This window comes from Scyliorhinus canicula, chromosome 3, assembly GCF_902713615.1.
Source record: "Scyliorhinus canicula chromosome 3, sScyCan1.1, whole genome shotgun sequence".
NCBI classification, from domain to species: domain Eukaryota; kingdom Metazoa; phylum Chordata; class Chondrichthyes; order Carcharhiniformes; family Scyliorhinidae; genus Scyliorhinus; species Scyliorhinus canicula.
Genome location: NC_052148.1, coordinates 3,029,940 through 3,055,445, shown reverse-complemented (window position 1 = coordinate 3,055,445; position 25,506 = coordinate 3,029,940). Strand labels below are relative to the sequence as shown.

Below are 25,506 nucleotides of genomic sequence, written 5' to 3'. Positions count from 1 at the left end.
TTGGGTCGCAGTCTGATTGGGTAAAAGTCTGATTGGGTAGCAGTCTGATTGGGTAGCAGTCTGATTGGGTAGCTGTCTGATTGGGTCGCAGCCTGATTGGGTGGCAGCCTGATTGGGTGGCAGTCTGATTGGGTGGCAGTCTGATTGGGTAGCAGCCTGATTGGGTAGCAGTCTGATTGGGTAGCTGTCTGATTGGGTCGCAGTCTGATTGGGTCGCAGTCTGATTGGGTGGCAGTCATTGGGTAGCAGTGTGATTGGGTAGCAGTCTGATTGGGTCGCAGTCTGATTGGGTCGCAGTGTGATTGGGTAGCAGTCTGATTGGGTAGCTGCCTGATTGGGTAGCAGTGTGATTGGGTAACTGTCTGATTGGGTAGCAGTCTGATTGGGTAGCAGCCTGATTGGGTGGCAGTCTGATTGGGTAGCTGCTTGATTGGGTAGCAGTGTGATTGGGTAGCTATCTGATTGGGTAGCATTCTGATTTGGTAGCAGTCTGATTGGGTGGCAGTCTGATTGGGTGGCAGTCTGATTGGGCAGCAGTCTGATTGGGTCGCAGTCTGATTGGGTGGCAGTCTGATTGGGTGGCTGTCTGATTGGGTAACAGTCTGATTGGGCGGCAGTCTGATTGGGTAGCAGTCTGATTGGGTAGCAGCCTAATTGGGTGGCAGTCTGATTGGGTAGCAGTCTGATTGGGTCGCAGTCTGATTGGGCAGCAGCCTGATTGGGCAGCAGCCTGATTAGGCGGCAGTCTGATTGGGTAGCCGTCTGATTGGGTAACAGTCTGATTGTGTGGCTGTCTGATTGGGGAGCAGTCTGATTGGGTGGCAGTCTGATTGGGTAGCAGTCTGATTGGGTAACAGTCTGATTGCGTTGCAGTCTGATTGGGTAGCAGTCTGATTGGGTAACAGTCTGATTGGGTAGCAGTCTGATTGGGTAGCAGTCTGATTGGGTAACAGTCTGATTGGGTAGCAGTCTGATTGGGTGGCAGTCTGATTGTGTAGCAGTCTGATTGGGTAACAGTCTGATTGGGTAGTAGTCTGATTGGGTAACAGTCTGATTGGGTGGCTGTCTGATTGGGTAGCAGTCTGATTGGGTAGCTGTCTGATTGGGTAGCAGTCTGATTGGGTCGCAGTCTGATTGGGTCGCAGTGTGATTGGGTAGCAGTCTGATTGGGTGGCAGTCTGATTGGGTAGCTGCCTGATTGGGTAGCAGTGTGATTGGGTAACTGTCTGATTGGGTAGCAGTCTGATTGGGTAGCAGCCTGATTGGGTGGCAGTCTGATTGGGTAGCTGCTTGATTGGGTAGCAGTGTGATTGGGTAGCTATCTGATTGGGTAGCAGTCTGATTGGGTAGCAGTCTGATTGGGTGGCAGTCTGATTGGGTGGCAGTCTGATTGGGCAGCAGTCTGATTGGGTCGCAGTCTGATTGGGTGGCAGTCTGATTGGGTGGCTGTCTGATTGGGTAACAGTCTGATTGGGCGGCAGTCTGATTGGGTAGCTGTCTCATTGGGTAGCAGTCTGATTGGGTAGCAGCCTAATTGGGTGGCAGTCTGATTGGGTAGCAGTCTGATTGGGTCGCAGTCTGATTGGGCAGCAGCCTGATTGGGCAGCAGCCTGATTAGGCGGCAGTCTGATTGGGTAGCCGTCTGATTGGGTAACAGTCTGATTGTGTGGCTGTCTGATTGGGGAGCAGTCTGATTGGGTGGCAGTCTGATTGGGTAGCAGTCTGATTGGGTAACAGTCTGATTCGGTGGCAGTCTGATTGGGTAGCAGTCTAATTGGGTAACAGTCTGATTGGGTAGCAGTCTGATTGGGTGGCAGTCTGATTGTGTAGCAGTCTGATTGGGTAACAGTCTGATTGGGTAGCACTCTGATTGGGTAACAGTCTGATTGGGTGGCTGTCTGATTGGGTAGCAGTCTGATTGGGTAGCTGTCTGATTGGGTAGCAGTCTGATTGGGTGGCAGTCTGATTGGGTAGCAGTCTGATTGGGTAGTAGTCTGATTGGGTAGCAGTCTGATTGGGCAGTAGTCTGATTGGGTAGCAGTCTGATTGGGTAGCAGTCTGATTGGGTGGCAGTCTGATTGGGTAGCAGTCTGATTGGGTCACAGTCTGATTGTGTAGCAGTCTGATTGGGTGGCAGTCTGATTGGGCAGCAGCCTGATTGGGTAACAGTCTGATTGGGTAGCAGTCTGATTGTGTAGCAGTCTGATTGGGTGGCAGTCTGATTGGGTAACAGTCTGATTGGGTAGCTGTCTGATTGGGTAGCAGTCTGATTGGGTGTTAGTCTGATTTGGTAGCAGTCTGATTGTGTAGCAGTCTGATTGGGTGGCAGTCTGATTGGGTAACAGTCTGATTGGGTGTCAGTCTGATTGGGTGGCAGTCTGATATCTTTTGACCAAATTGAATTTAACGCAGGCATGTGCAATGCCTTTTTCTTATCCACAATTTCGAAGCCTACTGTCATGGAGGTGTCAGCGTGCTGCACCGTACGGCAGCAGGAACCTTTGGTCAGTCCGGCATTACCATTGTAATCTGTCAATCAGCAGCCTGATTTTCTTATTTTGGTAGTTTTGGTTCTGCTCTCAGATCGGCTTCAGTGATTACATTTGCATGTGCACCTGTGTCTATCTTGAATGGAACGCTGGGGCCATTTATATTTTATGTCATTGCCCAATCTGTTATGAAGTTGGAAATTTGAAACATTTCTTTTTCATTTGTATCCGGTGCATCAACTCTTTTCACCACTTCTACAATGAAGTCATCCTGTATAGGAAAGATTGACGTATCATCATGTAAATTTAAAATGTTTTCATTACGTCCTCTGCCTTGTATGCTCTGGACCTTCTTATTTGTGTCGAACAATCTTTTAGCGTTGTTTGCCGGTATCGCTGAAACAAAATGGCATTGTGAGGCAAAAGGATTGAGTTTGCTGCATATTAAACATCTTGTTCCGAATGTTGGGTTTGGTTCTGTCAGCGGGCAATGCCATCACACTTCTGATGTCATGTGCAAACTTCTCATGCACACAACAGTCAGCGTCCAGATTGCACTTTCCTCTCAAATGCGTCTGCAGAAAACGGCTGCCTTCTGCAGTGCGCTGTTTCTCTCGCTCCGCCATAGCTTCAATGCCATCAACCATGCTTCCTGACTTTCTGCCATTTCCCTGAGCTCTGATCTCTCCAGGCTCTATTATTGCTCATTAGCTCTGCACAGCTTTATGGCTTCTTCTAAGGATAGAATCGGTCTTCTTATTAACCCTTTCTCGCAATCGCTCATCAAAAATGCCAAACACTATTTGATCCCACAACTTTGAATCCAGAAGGAGGATACATTAATACTGTCATAACTGAACCTACCGATTCTCCATTAAGCCACAGCCTTTTCCTGAACATGCATCGATCGTATCTCTCATTGACTTGCAATTTGCAATGCCCATCAGATTTCTCCCCCATCCCTTCAAACTTTTTTTTGTCCTCTCCGTCTGTAAATTCAAATGAATTAAACAATTCTAATGCCAGCAGTGCAGTCAAATTGAGGAGGAGTGTGATTTTTCTCTGATCAGGAGTAGATACTAACACGGAGGCAGACAGAAACATTCCACATTGTTGTTTAAAACTTTTCCAGTTTAGATTTAGTTTACCGGTTGTCCTGAGGTGTTTTGGCTTTTTCAGACCTTCCATCTTGCGGAACTTGGTGCTGTCTTTGCGATCGATGTAGCGACTTGATTATTCTTATATTCTTTCTATACTCTCTGTTAACTTTCTACTCAATGCTTAATTTTTAGGAAGACACACCTGGTACCATGTGGTGTTCTTTGTGATTCTTGTTACCAGGTTGAATGTTCACAAAGACCATTGAAGCTATGTTCAGAAACATTTATTTACACGAGTTAAATTAAGCTTGACCACTTACTTTAAAGTAAACAATAATCAAATCTACAATCTATTCTCAACTAAATGTGCATATATCCTGTCTCTCAGTATCTTTTCCAAAAGCTGCCCCATAACTGATGTCAGGCTCATTGACCCATAATTTGCTGGAATGTGCTTAAATCTAACCAGCATGAAGCTGAAGGGCAGAATGGCCTCCTGTGTGTATTTCCTGAATGCAGGTGACAGCTCAGTAGAATTGTGTAAAAATGCCAGAATTTGGAGTAATCGAGTTGAGAGCCATTGCTCCTTTTAAAGAATGACTGTTGTGGGCAAGGTGGCAGATTGAAGAACATCGTCACAGATCAATAACAAGTGTTTCTCTGTGTCCTGTACAGAGCAGCCATCCAGACCACATCAGCGTGTCGGTGGAGATTGAGGGAGAGGAGCGAGTGCTGGATCTGAGCAGGAACGAGTAAGTCAAACAGCCCATCACCAAACTATCATCAGTATGTTTTGATTCAGTCGGCTGTCTGCATGGCTGGTCAGTCAGCCTTGCCATTTATTATGATCAGCCCCACATTAAATGAAATGAAAATCGCTTATTGTCACGAGTAGGCTTCAATGAAGTTACTGTGAAAAGCCCCTAGTCGCCACATTCCGGCACCTGTCCGGGGAGGCTGGTACGGGAATCGAACCGTGCTGCTGGCCTGCTTGGTCTGCTTTCAAAGCCAGCGATTTAGCCCAGTGAGCAATACAGGACCCCCAAAGATTGGTGATCTGATGAGACTCCCTCAACTTGTCACCATCCGGCTGGGATAATCCCGAATTATTCCAAACCATGCCGGGTGAGGGAGGGGGATTACTCTGGACATTCCTGAAGGAAGTGCGGAGGGATTCTCCTACCTGAAGGGGGGGTAGCAGGGCGGTGGAGTAGCCCTTCACCTCCAGCTGCCGATACGGGGCCTGGCATTTCGGGGCGTCAAGGCTGCCGCCCCGCGCCACATGGCAGCATCGCTCCGCGGAGCGGCCCTGAAAATATCGGCCCGCCCCGAGATCGCCCGCACCCGCGACTCACTGGCCCCCGATCGCTACCCTGGCTGTCCGTGAGGCCCCCCCTGTGAAGGATCCCCCCCCCCCCTCCCCCTTCCCCATCCAGGGCTGCCACGGACTGAATCCACAGCCGCCTCCTGCTGTTCCCGGCAGGCAAACCGTGGTTCGAACCACAGCAACGGGAACTCGGCCAGTTTTCATCGGAGAATCGCCGAGGGGGCTTCGGTCAATAGTCTCCCACCCACGCCGCGTAGACCACACATGTGCGATTCGCAGCTTTCCTCCGGTCCCCGCCGGTTTTCAGCAGCATCACCCATACCCCGCTCCTGCGTTGATCGCGATTTCGGCTGGGAGAATCCCAGCCTGGAGTTACACAACATCAAACTGGCTCCGCACCGTCACAGATTCAGCGACTGTGAAGGGGCAGCAATGCCGCCACGTGGAATACAATCAAATCCAATGGGAAACGGGGCTGGATTCACCGGATTCGGGATTGACACTCGGGAGGCTGACAAACTGCAGCCACAAATACACATTACACTCCCCCCTCCCCCCTCCACCCCCCCCCCCCCCCCCGACACACACACACACACACACACCATCCCAGCTCCACTCCCCATCCCAGCTCCACTCCCCATCCCAGCTCCACTCCCCATCCCAGCTCCACTCCCCATCCCAGCTCCACTCCCCATCCCAGCTCCACTCCCCATCCCAGCTCCACTCCCCATCCCAGCTCCACTCCCAATCCCAGCTCCACTCCCCACACTCTCCATCCCAGCTCCACTCCCCACACTCCCCATCCCAGCCCCACTCCCCATCCCAGCCCCACTCCCCATCCCAGCTCCACTCCCAATCCCAGCTCCACTCCCCACACTCCCCATCCCAGCTCCACTCCCCATCCCAGCCCCACTCCCCACACTCCCCATCACAGCTCCACTCCCCATCCCAGCCCCACTCCCCATCCCAGCTCCACTCCCCATCCCAGCTCCACTCCCCATCCCAGCTCCACACCCCATCCCAGCTCCACTCCCCATCCCAGCTCCACTCCCCATCCCAGCCCCACTCCCCACACTCCCCATCCCAGCTCCACTCCCATCCCAGCCCCACTCCCCATCCCAGCTCCACTCCCCATCCCAGCTCCACTCCCCATCCCAGCTCCACTCCCCATCCCAGCCCCACTCCCCATCCCAGCTCCACTCCCCATCCCAGCCCCACTCCCCATCCCAGCTCCACTCCCCATCCCAGCTCCACTCCCCATCCCAGCTCCACACCCCATCCCAGCTCCACTCCCCATCCCAGCTCCACTCCCCATCCCAGCTCCACTCCCGATCCCAGCTCCACTCCCCATCCCAGCTCCACTCCCCATCCCAGCTCCTCTCCCCACACTCTCCATCCCAGCTCCACTCCCGATCCCAGCTCCACTCCCCATCCCAGCTCCTCTCCCCACACTCCCCATCCCAGCACCACTCCCCATCCCAGCTCCACTCTCCATCCCAGCTCCACTCCCGATCCCAGCTCCACTCCCCATCCCAGCTCCTCTCCCCACACTCCCCATCCCAGCCCCACTCCCCATCCCAGCTCCATTCCCCATCCCAGCTCCACTCCCCATCCCAGCTCGACTCCCCATCCCAGCTCCACTCCCCATCCCAGCCCCACTCCCCACCCAGCCCCACTCCCCATCCCAGCCCCACTCCCCATCCCAGCTCCACTCCCCATCCCAGCCCCACTCCCCATCCCAGCTCCACTCCCCATCCCAGCCCCACTCCCAATCCCAGCTCCACTCCCCATCCCAGCCCCACTCCCCATCCCAGCCCCACTCCCCACACTCCCCATCCCAGCTCCACTCCCCATCCCAGCTCCACTCCCCACACTCCCCATGCCAGCTCCACTCCCCATCCCAGCTCCACTCCCCATCCCAGCTCCACTCCCCACACTCCCCATCCCAGCTCCACTCCCCACACTCCCCATCCCAGCTCCACTCCCCATCCCAGCTCCACTCCCCATCCCAGCTCCACTCCCCATCCCAGCTCCACTCCCCACACTCCCCATCCCAGCTCCACTCCCCACACTCCCCATCCCAGCTCCACTCCCAATCCCAGCTCCACTCCCCACACTCCCCATCCCAGCCCCACTCCCCATCCCAGCTCCACTCCCCATCCCAGCTCCACTCCCCATCCCAGCCCCACTCCCCATCCCAGCTCCACTCCCCATCCCAGCTCCTCTCCCCATCCCAGCCCCACTCCCCATCCCAGCTCCTCTCCCCATCCCAGCCCCACTCCCCATCCCAGCTCCACTCCCCATCCCAGCTCCACTCCCGATCCCAGCTCCACTCCCCATCCCAGCTCCACTCCCCATCCAGCTCCACACCCCATCCCAGCTCCACTCCCCATCCCAGCTCCACTCCCGATCCCAGCTCCACTCCCCATCCCACCTCCACTCCCCATCCCAGCTCCTCTCCCCACACTCCCCATCCCAGCTCCACTCCCGATCCCAGCTCCACTCCCCATCCCAGCACCACTCCCCATCCCAGCTCCTCTCCCCCACCTCCCCATCCCAGCCCCACTCCCCATCCCAGCTCCACTCCCCATCCCAGCCCCACTCCCCACCCAGCCCCACTCCCCATCCCAGCCCCACTCCCCATCCCAGCTCCACTCCCCATCCCAGCCCCACTGCCCATCCCAGCACCACTCCCCATCCCAGCCCCACTCCCAATCCCAGCTCCACTCCCCATCCCAGCTCCACTCCCCATCCCAGCTCCACTCCCCATCCCAGCTCCACTCCCCACACTCCCCATCCCAGCTCCACTCCCATCCCAGCTCCACTACCCATCCCAGCTCCACTCCCCCATCCCAGCTCCACTCCCCATCCCAGCTCCACTCCCCATCCCAGCTCCACTCCCCACACTCCCCATCCCAGCTCCACTCCCCATACCAGCTCCTCTCCCCATCCCAGCTCCACTCCCCATCCCACTCCACTCCCCATCCCAGCTCCACACCCCATCCCAGCTCCACTCCCCATCCCAGCTCCACTCCCCATCCCAGCTCCACTCCCCATCCCAGCTCCACTCCCCATCCCAGCTCCACTCCCCATCCCAGCTCCTCTCCCCACACTCCCCATCCCAGCTCCACTCCCGATCCCAGCTCCACTCCCCATCCCAGCTCCTCTCCCCACACTCCCCATCCCAGCTCCACTCCCCATCCCAGCCCCACTCCCCATCCCAGCTCCACTCCCCATCCCAGCTCCACTCCCCACACTCCCCATCCCAGCTCCACTCCCCATCCCAGCTCCACTACCCATCCCAGCTCCACTCCCCATCCCAGCTCCACTCCCCATCCCAGCTCCACTCCCCATCCCACCTCCACTCCCCATCCCAGCTCCACTCCCCATCCCAGCTCCAATCCCCACACTCCTCATCCCAGCTCCACTCCCCATCCCAGCTCCTCTCCCCATCCCAGCTCCACTCCCCATCCCAGCTCCACTCCCCATCCCAGCTCCACTCCCCATCCCAGCTCCACTCCCCATCCCAGCTCCACTCCCATCCCAGCTCCACTCCCCATCCCAGCTCCACTCCCCATCCCAGCTCCTCTCCCCATCCCAGCTCCACTCCCCATCCCAGCTCCACTCCCCATCCCAGCTCCACTCCCCATCCCAGCTCCACTCCCCATCCAAGCTCCTCTCCCCATCCCAGCTCCACTCCCCATCCCAGCTCCACTCCCCATCCCAGCTCCACTCCCGATCCCAGCTCCACTCCCCATCCCAGCTCCACTCCCCACACTCCCCATCCCAGCTCCACTCCCCACACTCCCCATCCCAGCTCCACTCCCCATCCCAGCTCCACTCCCCATCCCAGCTCCACTCCCCACACTCCCCATCCCAGCTCCACTCCCCACACTCCCCATCCCAGCTCCACTCCCCATCCCAGCTCCACTCCCCATCCCAGCTCCACTCCCCATCCCAGCCCCACTCCCCATCCCCCCCCCCCCCCCCCCCCCCCCCGCCCCCCCCATCCCACAGCCTACCTCCTGGCTACCATCCCCCCCCGTCCCCCCCTCAGCCCTCGCAACAGCCCCCTGGCCAGCGGCACGACTATGGGAACACCATGGCGATGTCAGCCACACCTCCTCCCCCCCTCCCATCCCGTCGCCACGGTAACGGGTTCACAGTTTCTAAAAGCACAAGTCAACCTTGCTGCCAGGACATGGGACCATTGCATGTGGAGAATCGCGAGGAATACCGGAGAATCGCGGGGAATACCGGGGAATACGGTGCCGGGTCCGCTAATGGCGTTTACTCGATGTGCGTTGGAACACACTCTCGCGGCTGTCCAGGAATCGGAGAATTGCAATTTATTGGTGTACGTCGGGATTTCAGGCTCGGAATCGATTCTTCTCCCAATTGCTTTTCCCGATTCAGCCGATGGAGATTCCCACCCAAAGTTCAGTCCAACAAGGTTCCCTGTCCCATGGAAACTTTTTCCCGGTCAAATATAAGGAACAAATTTAACCAAACTTTCTCCAGTTATGATGGAGTGAGTTTACTAACTATTAAAGAGGAAAGAGAAATGGTGAAAAGACATCCATCGACACACAGCCAGATCCGTGAGAATTCAGTCCCGTACCAGGTAAATATAAATAACAGCGTATTCAGGCCCATCCGCGACTCACGAGGAGAGATGATGATGTGTGCGGCCGTTCCAATTTCATCCCAGCTCATGGTCAGTTTCAAGGTTGATAGAACCTGAAGAATCCCCACAGTGCAGAATTAGGCCATTCAGCCCATCTAGTCTGCACCAGCCCTCCGATAGAGTTCCCTACCTTGACCCACTCTCCCCGTCCTATTCCCGTAACCCTGTGCATTGATCATGGCCAATCCACCTAACCTGCACATCTTTGGACTGTGGGAGGAAACCGGAGCACCCGGAGGAAACCCACGCAGACACGGGGAGGACGTGCAGACTCCACACAGACAGTGACCCAAGCCGGGAATTGAACTGGGATCCTGGAGCTGTGAGGCAGCAGTGCTAACCATAAGACCATACAACATAGGAGCAGAATTAGACCATTCAGCCCATCTGGTCTGCTCCGCCATTCAATCATGGCTGATATTTTCTCATCCCCACTCTCCTGCCTTCTCCCCATAACCCCGATCCCCTTATTGATCAAGAACATACCTATCTCTGTCTTGAAGATCACTGTGCCACTGTGCTGCTCTGGTAGATAGTTATTTCTTCGATTGCGGTTTGATCAAGAGATGTCAGATCTCATTCCAGCTGCAATCCTTTAGTTATCTTCTAACTTCGGCAATCAGAGAACAATTTTGCAGGACACGGCTTCTGTGACTGTATCATACACTGTCAGTGTGGAAAGGGCCACACGGTGGCACAGTACTTAGCACTGATGCCTCACAGCTCCTGGGACCCCGGTTCAATTCCAGCCTCAGGCGACTGTCTGTGTGGAGTCTGCACGTTCTCCCCGTGTCTGCGTGGGTTTCCTCTGGGTGCTCCGGTTTCCTCCCACTGTATGTGCGTTCTGGAACGCACGTGGAGTAAACACTGTTCACGTCATGACATTCAAGGTGATGGGCCAAGTGCTGGTAAATAGGATTAGGTGGGCAGGTCAGCTGTCTTTCCTGCATCAGTGCAGACTCAATGGGCCATGGGGCCCCTTCTGCACTGTTGTGTTCTGTGATTCTGTGATCAACATCCTGGGGGTTACCATTGATCAGAAACTGAACTGGACCCAGCCACATTAATACTGTGGCTACCAGGGCAGGTCAAAGGCTGGGAATCCCACAGAGAGTAACTCACCTCCTGACCCTCCCAAAGCCTGTCCACCATCTCCAAGGCACAAGTCAGGAGTGTGATGGAATATTCCCCACTTGCCTGGATGAGAGCAGCTCCAACAACACTCAAGAAGCTCAACACCATCCAGGACAAAGCAGCCCCGCTTGATTGCTCCCCCTTCCACAGACATTCAAACCCTCCACCACCGACACACAGCGGCAGCCGTATGTCCCATCTACAAGATGGACTGCAGCAACTCACCAAGGTTCCTGAGACAGCACCTTCCAAACCCACGGCCTCTACCATCTAGAAGGACAAGAGCAGCAGATACCTGGGAACCCCACCACCTGGAGGTTCCCCTTCAAGTCACTCACCACCCTGACTGGGAAATATATCGGCCGTTCCCTCACTGTCGCTGGGCAACATACTGGAACTCCCTCCCTAACAGCACAGTGGGGGTACCTACACCTCAGGGACTGCAGCAGTTCAAGAAGGCAGCTCACCCACCACCTTCTGAAGGGCAACTCGGGATGGGCAATAAGTACTGGCCTAAACAGCGACGCCCACATAAATGAATTAATACCATTAATTAATTTTTATTTAAAAAATTTTTTTTAATTTGATTTATTGTCACATTACCAAAGTACAGTAAAAAGTATTTTCTGCAGCCAAGGGAACACACAGTACGTACATAGTAGACAAAAGAATAATCATCAGAAAACATTAACAAATGGTACATTGACAAACAGAAATCGGTTACAGTGCGGAGCAAGGGGCCAAAGAAAGCAAATACATCAGCAAGAGCAGCATAGGGCGTCGTGAATAGTGTTCTTACAGGGAACAGATCAGGGATACATTGTTGTGGTTACACCTCTCCACTAGGTTCTTTATCTGCTCCTGTAATCTGACTCGTCGTTATTCGAGATCCGGCCCACTATGGTCGTATTGTCAGCAAATTTGTAGATGAACACACACACCCTGGGATCAGGCAGTATATATTGTACACACACACTCTGGTATCAGACAGTATATATTGTACACACACACACTCTGGGATCAGACAGTATATATTGTACACACACACTCTGGGATCAGACAGTATATATTGTACACACACACTCTGGGATCAGACAGTATATATTGTACACACACACTCTGGGATCAGACAGTATATATTGTACACACACACACTCTGGGATCAGACAGTATATATTGTACACACACACTCTGGGATCAGACAGTATATATTGTACACACACACTCTGGGATCAGACAGTATATATTGTACACACACACTCTGGGATCAGACAGTATATATTGTACACACACACACTCTGGGATCAGACAGTATATATTGTACACACACACTCTGGGATCAGACAGTATATATTGTACACACAGACCCTGGGATCAGACAGTATATATTGTACACACACACCCTGGGATCAGCCAGTATATATTGTACACACACACTCTGGGATCAGACAGTATATATTGTACACACACACTCTGGGATCAGACAGTATATATTGTACACACACACTCTGGGATCAGACAGTATATATTGTACACACACATTCTGGGATCAGACAGTATTTATTGTACACACACACTATGGTTCAGACAGTATATATTGTACACACACTCTCTGGGATCAGACAGTATATATTGTACACACACACTATGGGATCAGACAGTATATATTGTACACACACACTCTGGGATCAGACAGTATATATTGTACACACACACTCTGGGATCAGACAGTATATATTGTACACACACACTCTGGGATCAGACAGTATATATTGTACACACACACTCTGGTATCAGACAGTATACATTGTACACACACACTCTGGGATCAGACAGTATATATTGTACACACACACTCTGGGATCAGACAGTATATAATGTACACACACACTCTGGGATCAGACAGTATATATTGTACACACACACTCTGGGATCAGACAGTATATATTGTACACACACACTATGGGATCAGACAGTATATATTGTACACACACACTCTGGGGGATCAGACAGTATATATTGTACACACACACTCTGGGATCAGACAGTATATATTGTACACACACACCCTTGGGGGATCAGACAGTATATATTGTACACACACACTCTGGGATCAGGCAGTATATATTGTACACACACACTCTGGGATCAGGCAGTATATATTGTACACACACACGCTGGGGGATCAGACAGTATATATTGTACACACAGACTCTGGGGGATCAGACAGTATATATTGTACACACACACTCTGGGATCAGACAGTATATATTGTACACACAGACTCTGGGATCAGACAGTATATATTGTACACACAGACTCTGGGATCAGACAGTATATATTGTACACACACACTCTGGTATCAGACAGTATATATTGTACACACACACTCTGGGATCAGACAGTATATATTGTACACACACACTCTGGGATCAGACAGTATATAATGTACACACACACTCTGGGATCAGACAGTATATATTGTACACACACACTCTGGGATCAGACAGTATATATTATACACACACACTATGGGATCAGACAGTATATATTGTACACACACACTCTGGGGGATCAGACAGTATATATTGTACACACACACTCTGGGATCAGACAGTATATATTGTACACACACACCCTTGGGGGATCAGACAGTATATATTGTACACACACACTCTGGGATCAGACAGTATATATTGTACACACACACTCTGGGATCAGGCAGTATATATTGTACACACACACGCTGGGGGATCAGACAGTATATATTGTACACACAGACTCTGGGGGATCAGACAGTATATATTGTACACACACACTCTGGGATCAGACAGTATATATTGTACACACAGACTCTGGGATCAGACAGTATATATTGTACACACAGACTCTGGGATCAGACAGTATATATTGTACACACACACTCTGGGATCAGACAGTATATATTTTACACACACACTCTGGGATCAGACAGTATATATTGTACACACACACTCTGGGATCAGACAGTATACATTGTACACACAGACTCTGGGTCAGACAGTATATATTGTACACACACACTCTGGGATCAGACAGTATATATTGTACACACACACTCTGGTATCAGACAGTATATATTGTACACACACACTCTGGGATCAGACAGTATATATTGTACACACACACTCTGGGATCAGACAGTATATATTGTACACACACACTCTGGGGGATCAGACAGTATATATTGTACACACAGACTCTGGGATCAGACAGTATATATTGTACACATACACTCTGGGATCAGACAGTATATATTGTACACACACACTCTGGGATCAGACAGTATATATTGTACACACACACTATGGGATCAGACAGTATATATTGTACACACACACTCTGGGTCAGACAGTATATATTGTACACACACACTCTGGGATCAGACAGTATATATTGTACACACACACTCTGGGATCAGACAGTATATATTGTACACACACATTCTGGGGGATCAGACAGTATATATTGTACACACACACACACTCTGGGATCAGACAGTATATATTGTACACACAGACTCTGGGATCAGACAGTATATATTGTACACACACACTCTGGGATCAGACAGTATATATTGTACACACACACTCTGGGATCAGGCAGTATATATTGTACACACACACTCTGGGGATCAGACAGTATATATTGTACACACACTCTGGGATCAGACAGTATATATTGTACACACACACCCTGGGGGATCAGACAGTATATATTGTACACACACACTCTGGGATCAGACAGTATATATTGTACACACACACTCTGGGATCAGACAGTATATATTGTACACACAGACTCTGGGATCAGACAGTATATATTGTACACACACACTATGGGATCAGACAGTATATATTGTACACACACACTCTGGGGGATCAGACAGTATATATTGTACACACACACTCTGGGATCAGACAGTATATATTGTACACACATACTCTGGGGGATCAGACAGGATATATTGTACACACACACTCTGGGATCAGACAGTATATATTGTACACACACACTCTGGGGGATCAGACAGTATATATTGTACACACACACTATGGGATCAGACAGTATATATTGTTTACACAGACTCTGGGATCAGACAGTATATATTGTACACACACACTCTGGGATCAGACAGTATATATTGTTTACACAGACTCTGGGATCAGACAGTATATATTGTACACACACACTATGGGATCAGACAGTATATATTGTTTACACAGACTCTGGGATCAGACAGTATATATTGTACACACACACTATGGGATCAGACAGTATATATTGTACACACACTCTATGGGATCAGACAGTATATATTGTACACACACACTCTGGGGGATCAGACAGTATATATTGTACACACACACTATGGGATCAGACAGTATATATTGTACACACACTCTATGGGATCAGACAGTATATATTGTACACACACTATGGGATCAGACAGTATATATTGTACACACACTATGGGATCAGACTGTATATTGTACACACACTATGGGATCAGACAGTATATATTGTACACACACACTATGGGATCAGACTGTATATATTGTACACACACTATGGGATCAGACAGTATATATTGTACACACACTCTGGGATCAGACAGTATATATTGTACACACACACTATGGGATCAGACTGTATATATTGCACACTCACGAGGTTTGCTGAGACACACTGCCATTCTCTCTGATTGTTTTGAAACGTGCTCTGTTCTGTGTTTTTCCACAGTGTCCTTTTGCCGAGGACGTTCCAGGTATCGCACTATGATTTAAATGAGACTCTGGTGACAGAGAAGGAGACCGAATCGGTGAGGAATGATAAGGACCAGCGTGTGTTTGAAATCGAATGATTGTCCATCTATTTCAATGTTTCATTTCCTCTCCTCCCTCTGGTTCTGTCGAGCTGCGCAGTGTTCTCAGTGCGTCCTATACCTCTCCCATGTCTCCATTCTTCAGATATTAGCCTGGGCCCCAGTTTGAGCAGCTATTCAACCATGAGGGCTGATCATGTTCTCAAAAGTTGAAGAATGTGTTTCTCTTTTCATATTCAGAAATATTCTGTGGTCCTGTCTGTGCTGTGTTTACAAGAATTTCAAATGCAGTCTAAACCCTGGACATTTATTAAAGATACAATGGCCCAAGGTATTTATAACTGACACCGAGATTCTGTAAGATCCAGTTGAGATAATCACGGAGCAATCGGGTTTTTACAATACAGAGTGAGTCCCTTCAGCCCATCGAGTCTGTACCAGCCGTTAATCTTTTCTCATCCTATTGACCAGCAGCTGTTCCTTGGCCTTGTTGACAATTCACCTGGATGCTAATTTAGAAAGAATTACATTTCAGTCGTGCGAGTTCCATGGTCCTGATCTCAGCTTTTCACCTCCCCAACTTCTTATTGCATAAGAATTGTCTTTAAACCCAGCAAAAACCTCAAATTCACTCATCCATCGGTTATTGTTAGGGTATAATGTCAACTGCCTCCTCTCTTATACAAATATAATAAAGGTATTGATGTATTTATGAGCAGATCTGAAATATTAGATCCATCCGCCACGATTTGAGCTGATGACAATTTCTGCCTGATTGGTGTGTTGTGAAGTTATCATTACCCGTGAACAGTGTGGCTTTCTGCATTTAACATTTCAGCTACAGTGTTAGGTTATAGAGATAGTTTAAATAATTTATTATTGAACTGATGTGTTCAGAAAGGGTTGAGAGCCTGGTTTTTTGGTTTCAGTTTTAAAACTTGCCTCTCAGTCTGTGGGCTTGTTAACGTGCATGCATGGTAATGAGATTTGTATGACTCTAAAACAAACAGAGAGTATCAAAATAACTGGGCTGTTGCTTAGCAACCAGAGGCCCACCCAGTTCAGTTGAGAATTGGTCAGTGCAGTTGAAATCAGGATTCCAGAGATTCTGCAGTACAGGTAGGAATATGTAGGGATGGGTAACACATCCCAGAAACTAAAGAAGGAAGTTCCCGAAACCACAGACAGGGACAGATGCAAGTTCCAAGAAAATCTTCTGGTCACAGGAACAAGGAACAGGAATCTGGATAAGGTAGTTCTGGTCAGTAAAGTTAATAGTGAGGAGCAGTGTGAAGCTCCAAGTTAAAGACAGGGATGAATTATGCAGACTTGTGGATGTCAAGGGCAGCACGGTAGCACAGTGGTTAGCACTGTTGCCTCACAGCGCCAGGTTCCCAGATTTGATTCCTGCCTTGGGTCACTGTCTGTGCGGAGTCTGCACGTTCTCCCCGCGTCTGCGTGGGTTTCCTCTGGGTGCTCCGGTTTCCTCCCACAGTCCAAAGACGTGCAGGTTAGGTGGATTGGCCATGATAAATTGACCTAAGTGTCCACAGAAAATGGTCAGGTGGGATTACTGGGATACGGGGATAGGGTGGAGGTGTGGGCTTGGGTAGGGGGCTCTTTCCAAGGGCTGGGGCAGACTTGATGGGCTAAATGGCCTCCTTCTGCATTGTAAATTCGATGGTCAGCTTGTAAGGAGGCAGAGATCCAAAGTGGCCAAGAGGTTGTGATACCTGATGACAGCCTATGGAACAGTGGTGTTGTGTTGGCACAGCTGGATAGCTGAGAGATTGTGTGGAAAGGAGGAAATGTAGGGAGAGGATTGTCAAAGACGGGGTTGAGATCCTTAAGAGGATCGTTGGTAAAGACACCAAGAGAAAGCATCATTGTGGAGAACATCCCAAAGTATATTCTTTGAGAGCAAAGACTAGAGAACCTCCTGTGGATGATAGAGTTCCAGTGAGCCCAGATGGTCCAGAGTGTGAAAGGTGTCAGGGAAGGAGGGAGACAGCATTTCCATGAAAAATCCAGAGATGTTGTCTTGAGTGACAAGTTTCACTTGGGTTCAGATTAATCATGAATCAATAATCTTTATTGTCACAAGTAGGCTTACATTAACACTGCAATGAAGTTACTGTGACAATCCCCTAGTCGCCACATTCCGGCGCCTGTTCGGGTACACAGAGGGAAAATTCAGAATGTCCAATCCACCTAAGCTGCACATCTTTGGACTGTGGGAGGAAACCGGAGCACCCGGAGGAAACCCACGCAGACACGGGGAGGATGTGCAGACTCCGCACAGACAGTGACCCAGCCGGGAACCGAACCTGGGACCCTGGAACAGTGACGCAACCCTCGCTGCTGGCCTTGTTCTGCATTACAAGCCAGTTGTTTAGCCCACTGTGAATGCAATTCTGTAGACAATTAATGAGAGGAGGAGGCTCCACAAATATCCCCACCCTCAATGATGGAGGAGCCCAGCAGATCTGTGCTAAAGACAAGGCTGAGGCATTCGCAACAATCTTCAGCCAGAAGTGCCGAGTGGATGATCCATCTCGCTCTCCTCCGGAGGTCCCCAGCATCACAGATATCCGTCTTCAGCCAATACGATTCACTCCAGGTGATATCACACTGGCAGCTACCCGGCAATGTGGAAAATTGCCCAGGTATGTCCTGTACACAGGAAACAGGACAAATCCAACCCAGCCAATTATCACCCTGTTACTGGTGAACAGTATGAGACAGCTAGCTTCAATGATTGGAGCATCGATCACTGAAAAATCACAGAATTGTTTTGGTGCGTAAGGAGATCATTTGTCCCATGTCCCTGCACCAACTCTCCAAATGGCCATTCTGACATAGTGCCAATCCCCTGCTTTTCCCCCGGATCCTTGCACATTGTTCCTATTCCAATAATCCTCCAATGCCCTACGGAATGCCTCAGTTGACCTTCCTCCACCTGACTTCCAAGCGGTACGTTCCAGACTCAAACCACTCGTGCGGAAAGGTTCCTCTCGGAAAGCCAAGGTGGTTTTAGAGATTTATATTTGTATTAGTAAATATTAGAAATGAGGTATAATTTTAAGTGGGTTTATTGTTATGTTCCTGTATCAGGAAGGCCCCTGTAGTTAGATTCATGCTGGACAAGGGTGTCTGTAGGTGTGGAGATTTGGTTCAGTTCCAACTCTGATCGAGAAGAATAAATATAATTGCTTAGAAACTAGAGGCGCTTCGAAGAAATAAGGTTTCCCTTTGCTTTTTACTTTTAGTTGGAGGCAAGAGCAGTTGGTAACAGGAATCTAGAGAGACAACAGCTCTCTGCATTGCTAGAACAAAAGCCACACAATAGAGTAAAGGTTAAGAAAGCCACTGCCAGAAGTCTAAAAGACAACCATTGAAGGAAACTAGATAAACGAAGAGGAGTTTCCAGGAAGCATAATGTTAAAGGAATAAAGCAGAATTGGGAGAAGAACAAGGTATTGTTCAGTTCAAGTCACAGCTGTTAGTGAAAGGCCAGAAAGATATCTAAAATGGTTCAAAGATTTGTGATATTCTACTACAGTCAAGATGCAGTCTCCACACATGACAGTGACTCAAACTGGAATCGAACCTGGGACCATGGCGCTTTGAAGCAGCTGTGCTAACCACTATGCTACCATGCCCATGCCAAAAAATGGAATAAAAGTAAACATTGCCCTACATTTATGCTAATTATTTTTAAGTTAGAGTGCCCAATTATTTTTTCCCCAGTTAAGGGACAATTTAGCATGGCCATTTCACCTCCCCCGCACATCTTTGTGAGTTGTTAGGGTCTGACAGTAATCACACAATATTACACTGTGCGAAGGGACCTCGTAATAAATCATTGCCAAAACTCCCCCTCCCCACTCCAAACCCACCCACCCCATCCACAACCATCCGCACCCCACCTCCACCCACCCACCCACCCCACTCCAACCCCTCCTCCACCCACCCAACCCCACCCCACCCCCACTCCAACCCCACCCACCCCATCCACAACCATCCCACCCCACCCCCCCCACCCCCACCCACCCACCCCACTCCAACCCCTCCTCCACCCACCCCAACCCCACTCCAACCCCACCCACCCCCACCCACCCCAACCCAACCCCATCCCCACCACCCCCACCCACCCACCCCACTCCAACCCCTCCTCCACCCACCCCAACCCCACCCCATCCCCCACCACACACACCCATCCCCACCACCCCCACCCACCCACCCCACTCCAACCCCTCCTCCACCCACCCCAACCCCACTCCAACCCCACCACCCCCACCCACCCCAACCCAACCCCATCCCCACCACCCCCACCCACCCACCCCACTCCAACCCCTCCTCCACCCACCCCAACCCCACCCCATCCCCCACCACACACACCCATCCCCACCACCCCCACCCACCCACCCCACTCCAACCCCTCCTCCACCCACCCCAACCCCACTCCAACCCCACCCACCCCATCCACAACCATCCGCACCCCACCTCCACCCACCCACCCACCCCACTCCAACCCCTCCTCCACCCACCCCAACCCCACTCCAACCCCACCCACCCCATCCACAACCATCCGCACCCCACCTCCACCCACCCACCCACCCCACTCCAACCCCTCCTCCACCCCCCCACCCCACCCCATCCCCCACCACCCCACCCACCCCACCCACCCCAACCCCACCCCACCCCCCACCACCCCCACCCACCCCCACCCACCCCCACCCACCACCCAACCCCACCCCATCCCCACCCACCCCATCCACAACCATCCGCACCCCACTCCACCCACCCACCCACCCCACTCCACCCCTCCTCCCCCACCCCAACCCCACCCCATCCCCACCCCATCCCACCCACACCCCCACCCACCCACCCCACTCCAACCCCTCCTCCACCCACCCCAACCCCACCCCATCCCCCACCACACACACCCACCCCCACCACCCCCACCCACCCAACCCCACCCCCATCCCCACCCACCCCCACCCTACACAACCCCAACCCCCACCCCCATCCCCACCACCCCCCACCCCCCCACCCACCCCAACCCCACCCCATCCCCCACCACCCCCCCCCACCCCCACCCACCCCAACCCCACCCCATCCCCACCACCCCCACCCACCCACCCACTCCAACCCCTCCTCCAACCCACCCAACCCCACCCCAACCCCCACCCCTCCTCCACCCACCCAACCCTACTCCAACCCCACCCACCCCATCCACACCATCCGCACACCCACCTCCACCCACCCACCCACCCCACTACAACCCCTCCTCCACCCACTCCAACCCCACCCCATCCCCCACCCACCCCCACCCACCCCCCACCACCCCCACCCACTCAACCCCACCCCATCCCCACCACCCCCACCCCCCCCAACCCCACTCCAACCCCACCCAACCCATCCACAACCACCCGCACCCCACCTCCACCCACCCACCCACCCCACTCCAACCCCTCCTCCACCCACCCCAACTCCACCCCATCCCCCACCACCCCCACCCACCCACCACCCCCCCACCCACCCCAACCCCACCCCATCCCCACCACCCCACCCACCCACCCCACTCCAACCCCTCCTCCACCCCCCCAACCCCACCCCATCTCCACGCACCCCACCACCCCCACCCACCCCATCCACAACCACCCGCACCCCACCTAAACCCACCCACCCACCCCACTACAACCCCTCCTCCACCCACCCCAACCCCACCCCATCCCCCACCCACCCCCACCCACCCCACCCCACCCCATCCCCACCACCCCCACCCACCCACCCCACTCCAACCCCTCCTCCATCCACCCCAACCCCACCCCATCCCCCACCCACCCCCACCCACCCCCACCCACCCCAACCCCACCCCATCCCCACCACCCCCACCCACCCACCCCCCCCACTCCAACCCCTCCTCCACCCACCCCAACCCCACCCCATCCCCACCCACCCCCCACCACCCCCACCCACGCCTCGCCACTCCAACCCCACCCCATCCCAACCACATCCCACCCACCCCATCCACAACCATCCGCACCCCACCTCCACCCACCCACCCACCCCGCTCCAACCACCTCCTCCACCCACCCCACCCCACCCCATCCCCACCCACCCCCACCCACCCCAACCCCACCCCATCCCCACCACCCCCACCCACCCACCCCACTCCAACCCCTCCTCCACCCACCCCAACCCCACCCCATCTCCACGCACCCCCACCACCCCCACCCACCCCATCCCCCACCACCCCCACCCACCCCCACCACCCCCCACCCACCCCAACCCCACCCCCATCCCCACCACCCCCACCCACCCACCCCACTCCAACCCCTCCTCCATCCACCCCAACCCCACCCCATCCCACCCACCCCCACCCACGCCTCGCCACTTCCAACCCCACCCCATCCCCCAACCACATCCCCACCCACCCCATCCACAACCATCCGCACCCCACCTCCACCCACCCACCCACCCCACTCCAACCCCTCCTCCACCCACCCCAACCCCACCCCATCCCCACCCACCCTCACCACCCCCACACACCCCATCCACAACAATTCGCACCCCACCTCCACCCCCCACCACCCCACTCCAACCCCTCCTCCACCCACCCCAACCCCACCCACCCCATCCACAACAATCCGCACCCCAACCCCACCCTATCCACCCACCCCACTCCAACCCCTCCTCCACCCACCCCAACCCCACCCCATCTCCACGCACCCCCACCACCCCCACACACCCCATCCACAACAATCCGCACCCCACCACCCCAACCCATGCCTCCCCACTCCAACCCCACCCCATCCCCAACCACATCCCCACCCACCCCATCCACAACCATCCGCACCCCAACCCCATCCCATCCCCACGCACCCCCACCCCCACCCACCCCATCCACACCCATCCCTATCCCCACTCACCCATCCCCAACCCCATTCCCACCCACCCCAAACCCACCCCATCCCCCACCCCCCACCCCACCCACCCCAACCCCCACCATCCCCACCCGCCCCCACCACCCCCACCCACCCCACCCCCCCCCATCCCCACCCACCCCCACCACCCCCACCCAACCCATCCACACCCACCCGCACACCACCCCCACCCACCCCATCCCCAAAACCCCACCCACCCCAACTCCCACCCACCCCATCCCCACCCACCCCCACCACCCCCACCCATGCCTCCCCACACCACCCCCACCCACTCCATCCCCAAAACCCCCACCCACCCCAACCCCCACCCACCCCATCCCCAACCACATCCCCACCCACCCCATCCACAACCATCCGCACCCCAACCCCACCCCATCCACCCACCCCACTCCAACCCCTCCTCCACCAACCCCAACCCCACCCCATCCCCACCCACCCCATCCACCCCCACCCACGCCTCCCCACTCCAACCCCACCCCATCCCCAACCACATCCCCACCCACCCCAACCCCCACCCACCCCCACCAACGCCTCCCCACTCCAACCCCACCTCCACCCACCCACCCCAACCCCCACCCCATCCCCACCCACACCCCACCCCATCCCCACCCATCCCCACCACCCCCACCCCACGCCTACCCACTCAACCCCGCCCATCCCCAACTTACAGCCCCACCCACCCCATCCACAACCATCCGCACCCCAACCCCACCCCCACCCACCCCAACCCCCATCCCATCCACCCACCCACACTCCAACCCCTCCTCCACCCACCCCCAACCCCACCCCATCCCCACCACCCCCACCCACCCCATCCCCAAAACTCCCACATACCCCAACCCCCACCCACCCCATCCACCCCCACCACCCCCACCCAACCCATCCAACCCACCCGCACACCATCCCCACCCACCCATCCCCAAAACCCCTCCCCATGCACCCACACCCCCACCCCATCCACAACCCTCTGCACCCCACCTCCTCCCACCCCATCCCCCACCGCATCCCCCACCCCACCCCTAACCCCCATCCCCACCCACCACAACCCTAACCCAACCCCACCACCCCCTCCACACCCACCCGCACCCAATACCCACCCACACCCTCCCACCCCACTCCACCCACTCACCCACTCCACTCCAACCCCCCTCCACCCACCCCAACCCCCACCCCCTCCCACACACCCCAACCACCCCCACCCACTCCTACTCTAACCCCCATCCCCACCCAACCGCACCCCTCCCCACCCCCACCCACCGAACCCCATCCCCCACCCCCACCCCATCCCCATCTCCACCCCCCCACCCCATCCCCATCCCCACCCACCCGCACCCCTCCCCACCCCCACCCACCGCACCCCATCCCCAACCCCACCCCCACCCCATCCCCATCCCCACCCACCCCTACACACCCCAACCCCACTCACCCCACCCACCCCCACCTCAACTCCAACCCCCAGCCACACCCACCCCAACCCCCACCCACTTCAAATCCACTCCAACCCCACCCCCACCCCAGTCCAGCCCAAATCCACCCCACCTAGCCCCAACCCCCACCCCCACCCCCGACCACAACCCCCACCCTAATCCCACCCCACTCCACCCTAATCCCACCCCCACTCCACCCCAACCCCCCCAACCCCAATGCTTTACGTGTCCTCAGCCTCCTCTCTCGGAGACACTGTCAATGTTTCAGTTACCTTGCTGTAATGTCATTATGACATGACATTGTTGTCAATGAGTTTGCTTGCGCTATTAATGCTCATATTTAACCATTGTGTACAGTATCGCTGTTCCTATGAGGGCTCCGTCAGAAACGTCCCCGGATCCCAGGTCTCAGCAAGAACCTGCCCAGGACTCAGGTAACAAAGCTGGATTGGATTGGATTGGATTGGATTTGTTTATTGTCACGTGTACCGAGATACAGTGAAAAGTATTTTTCTGCAAGCAGCTCAACAGATCATTCAGTACACGGGAAGAAAAGGGAATTAAACAGAATGCAAGAAAATACATGAGAATACATAATAGGGCAACACAAGATATACAATGTAACTACATAAGCATTGGCATGGGATGAAGCAGACAAGGGTGTAGTGTTAATGAGGTCAGTCCATAAGAGGGTCATTTAGGAGTCTGGTGACAGTGGGGAAGAAGCTGTTTTTGAGTCTGTTCGTGCGTGTTCTCAGACTTCTGAATCTCCTGCCGATGGAAGAAGTTGGAAGAGTGAGTAAGCTGGGTGGGAGGGATCCTTGATTATGCTGCCCGCTTCCCCCGGCAGCGGGAGGTGTAGATGGAATCAATGGATGGGAGGCAGGTTCGTGTGATGGACTGGGCGGTATTCACGACTCTCTGAAGTTCCTTGCGGTCCTGGGCCGAGCAGTTGCCATACCAGGCTGTGATGCAGCCCGAGAGGATGCTCTCTATAGTGCATCTGTAAAAGTTGGTATGGGTTAATGTGGACATGCCGAATTTCCTTAGTTTCCTGAGGAAGTAAAGGCGTTGTTGTGCTTTCTTGGTGGTAGCGTCGACGTGGGTGGACCAGGACAGATTTTTGGTCACCACTAGTAATTTGAAACCGCTCACAATCTCCACCTCGGCTCCGTTGATGCTGACAGGGGTGTGTACGGTACTTTGCTTCCTGAAGTCAATGACCAGCTCTTTAGTTTTGCTGCCATTGAGGGAGAGATTGTTGTCGTTACACCACTCCGCTAGGTTCTCTATCTCCCTCCTATATTCGCACTCGTCGTTATTCGAGATCCGGCCCACTATGGTCGTATCGTCAGCAAACTTGTAGATGGAGTTGGAACCAAGTTTTGCCACGCAGTCGTGTGTGTACAGGGAGTAGAGTAGGGGGCTAAGTACGCAGCCTTGCGGGGGCACCGGTGTTGAGGACTATTGTGGAGGAGGTGTTTGGTGTTCATTCTTACTGATTGTGGTCTGTTGGTCAGAAGTC

At 53.7% G+C, this 25,506-nt stretch overlaps 1 protein-coding gene across 1 annotated transcript in view; it reads left to right on the top strand.

The window, feature by feature from the left end:
• LOC119963596 (snake venom metalloproteinase kistomin-like) overlaps nucleotides 1-24,419 on the top strand; it is a 130,153-nt gene extending 105,734 nt beyond the window's left edge. Inside the window, exons 3-5 of the mRNA XM_038792927.1 lie at nucleotides 4,265-4,341; nucleotides 15,520-15,598; nucleotides 24,339-24,419. Coding sequence (XP_038648855.1) covers nucleotides 4,265-4,341; nucleotides 15,520-15,598; nucleotides 24,339-24,419 — 237 coding nt within the window. The remainder of the gene's footprint in view (nucleotides 1-4,264; nucleotides 4,342-15,519; nucleotides 15,599-24,338) is intronic.
• The last annotated feature ends 1,087 nt before the right edge of the window (nucleotides 24,420-25,506 follow it).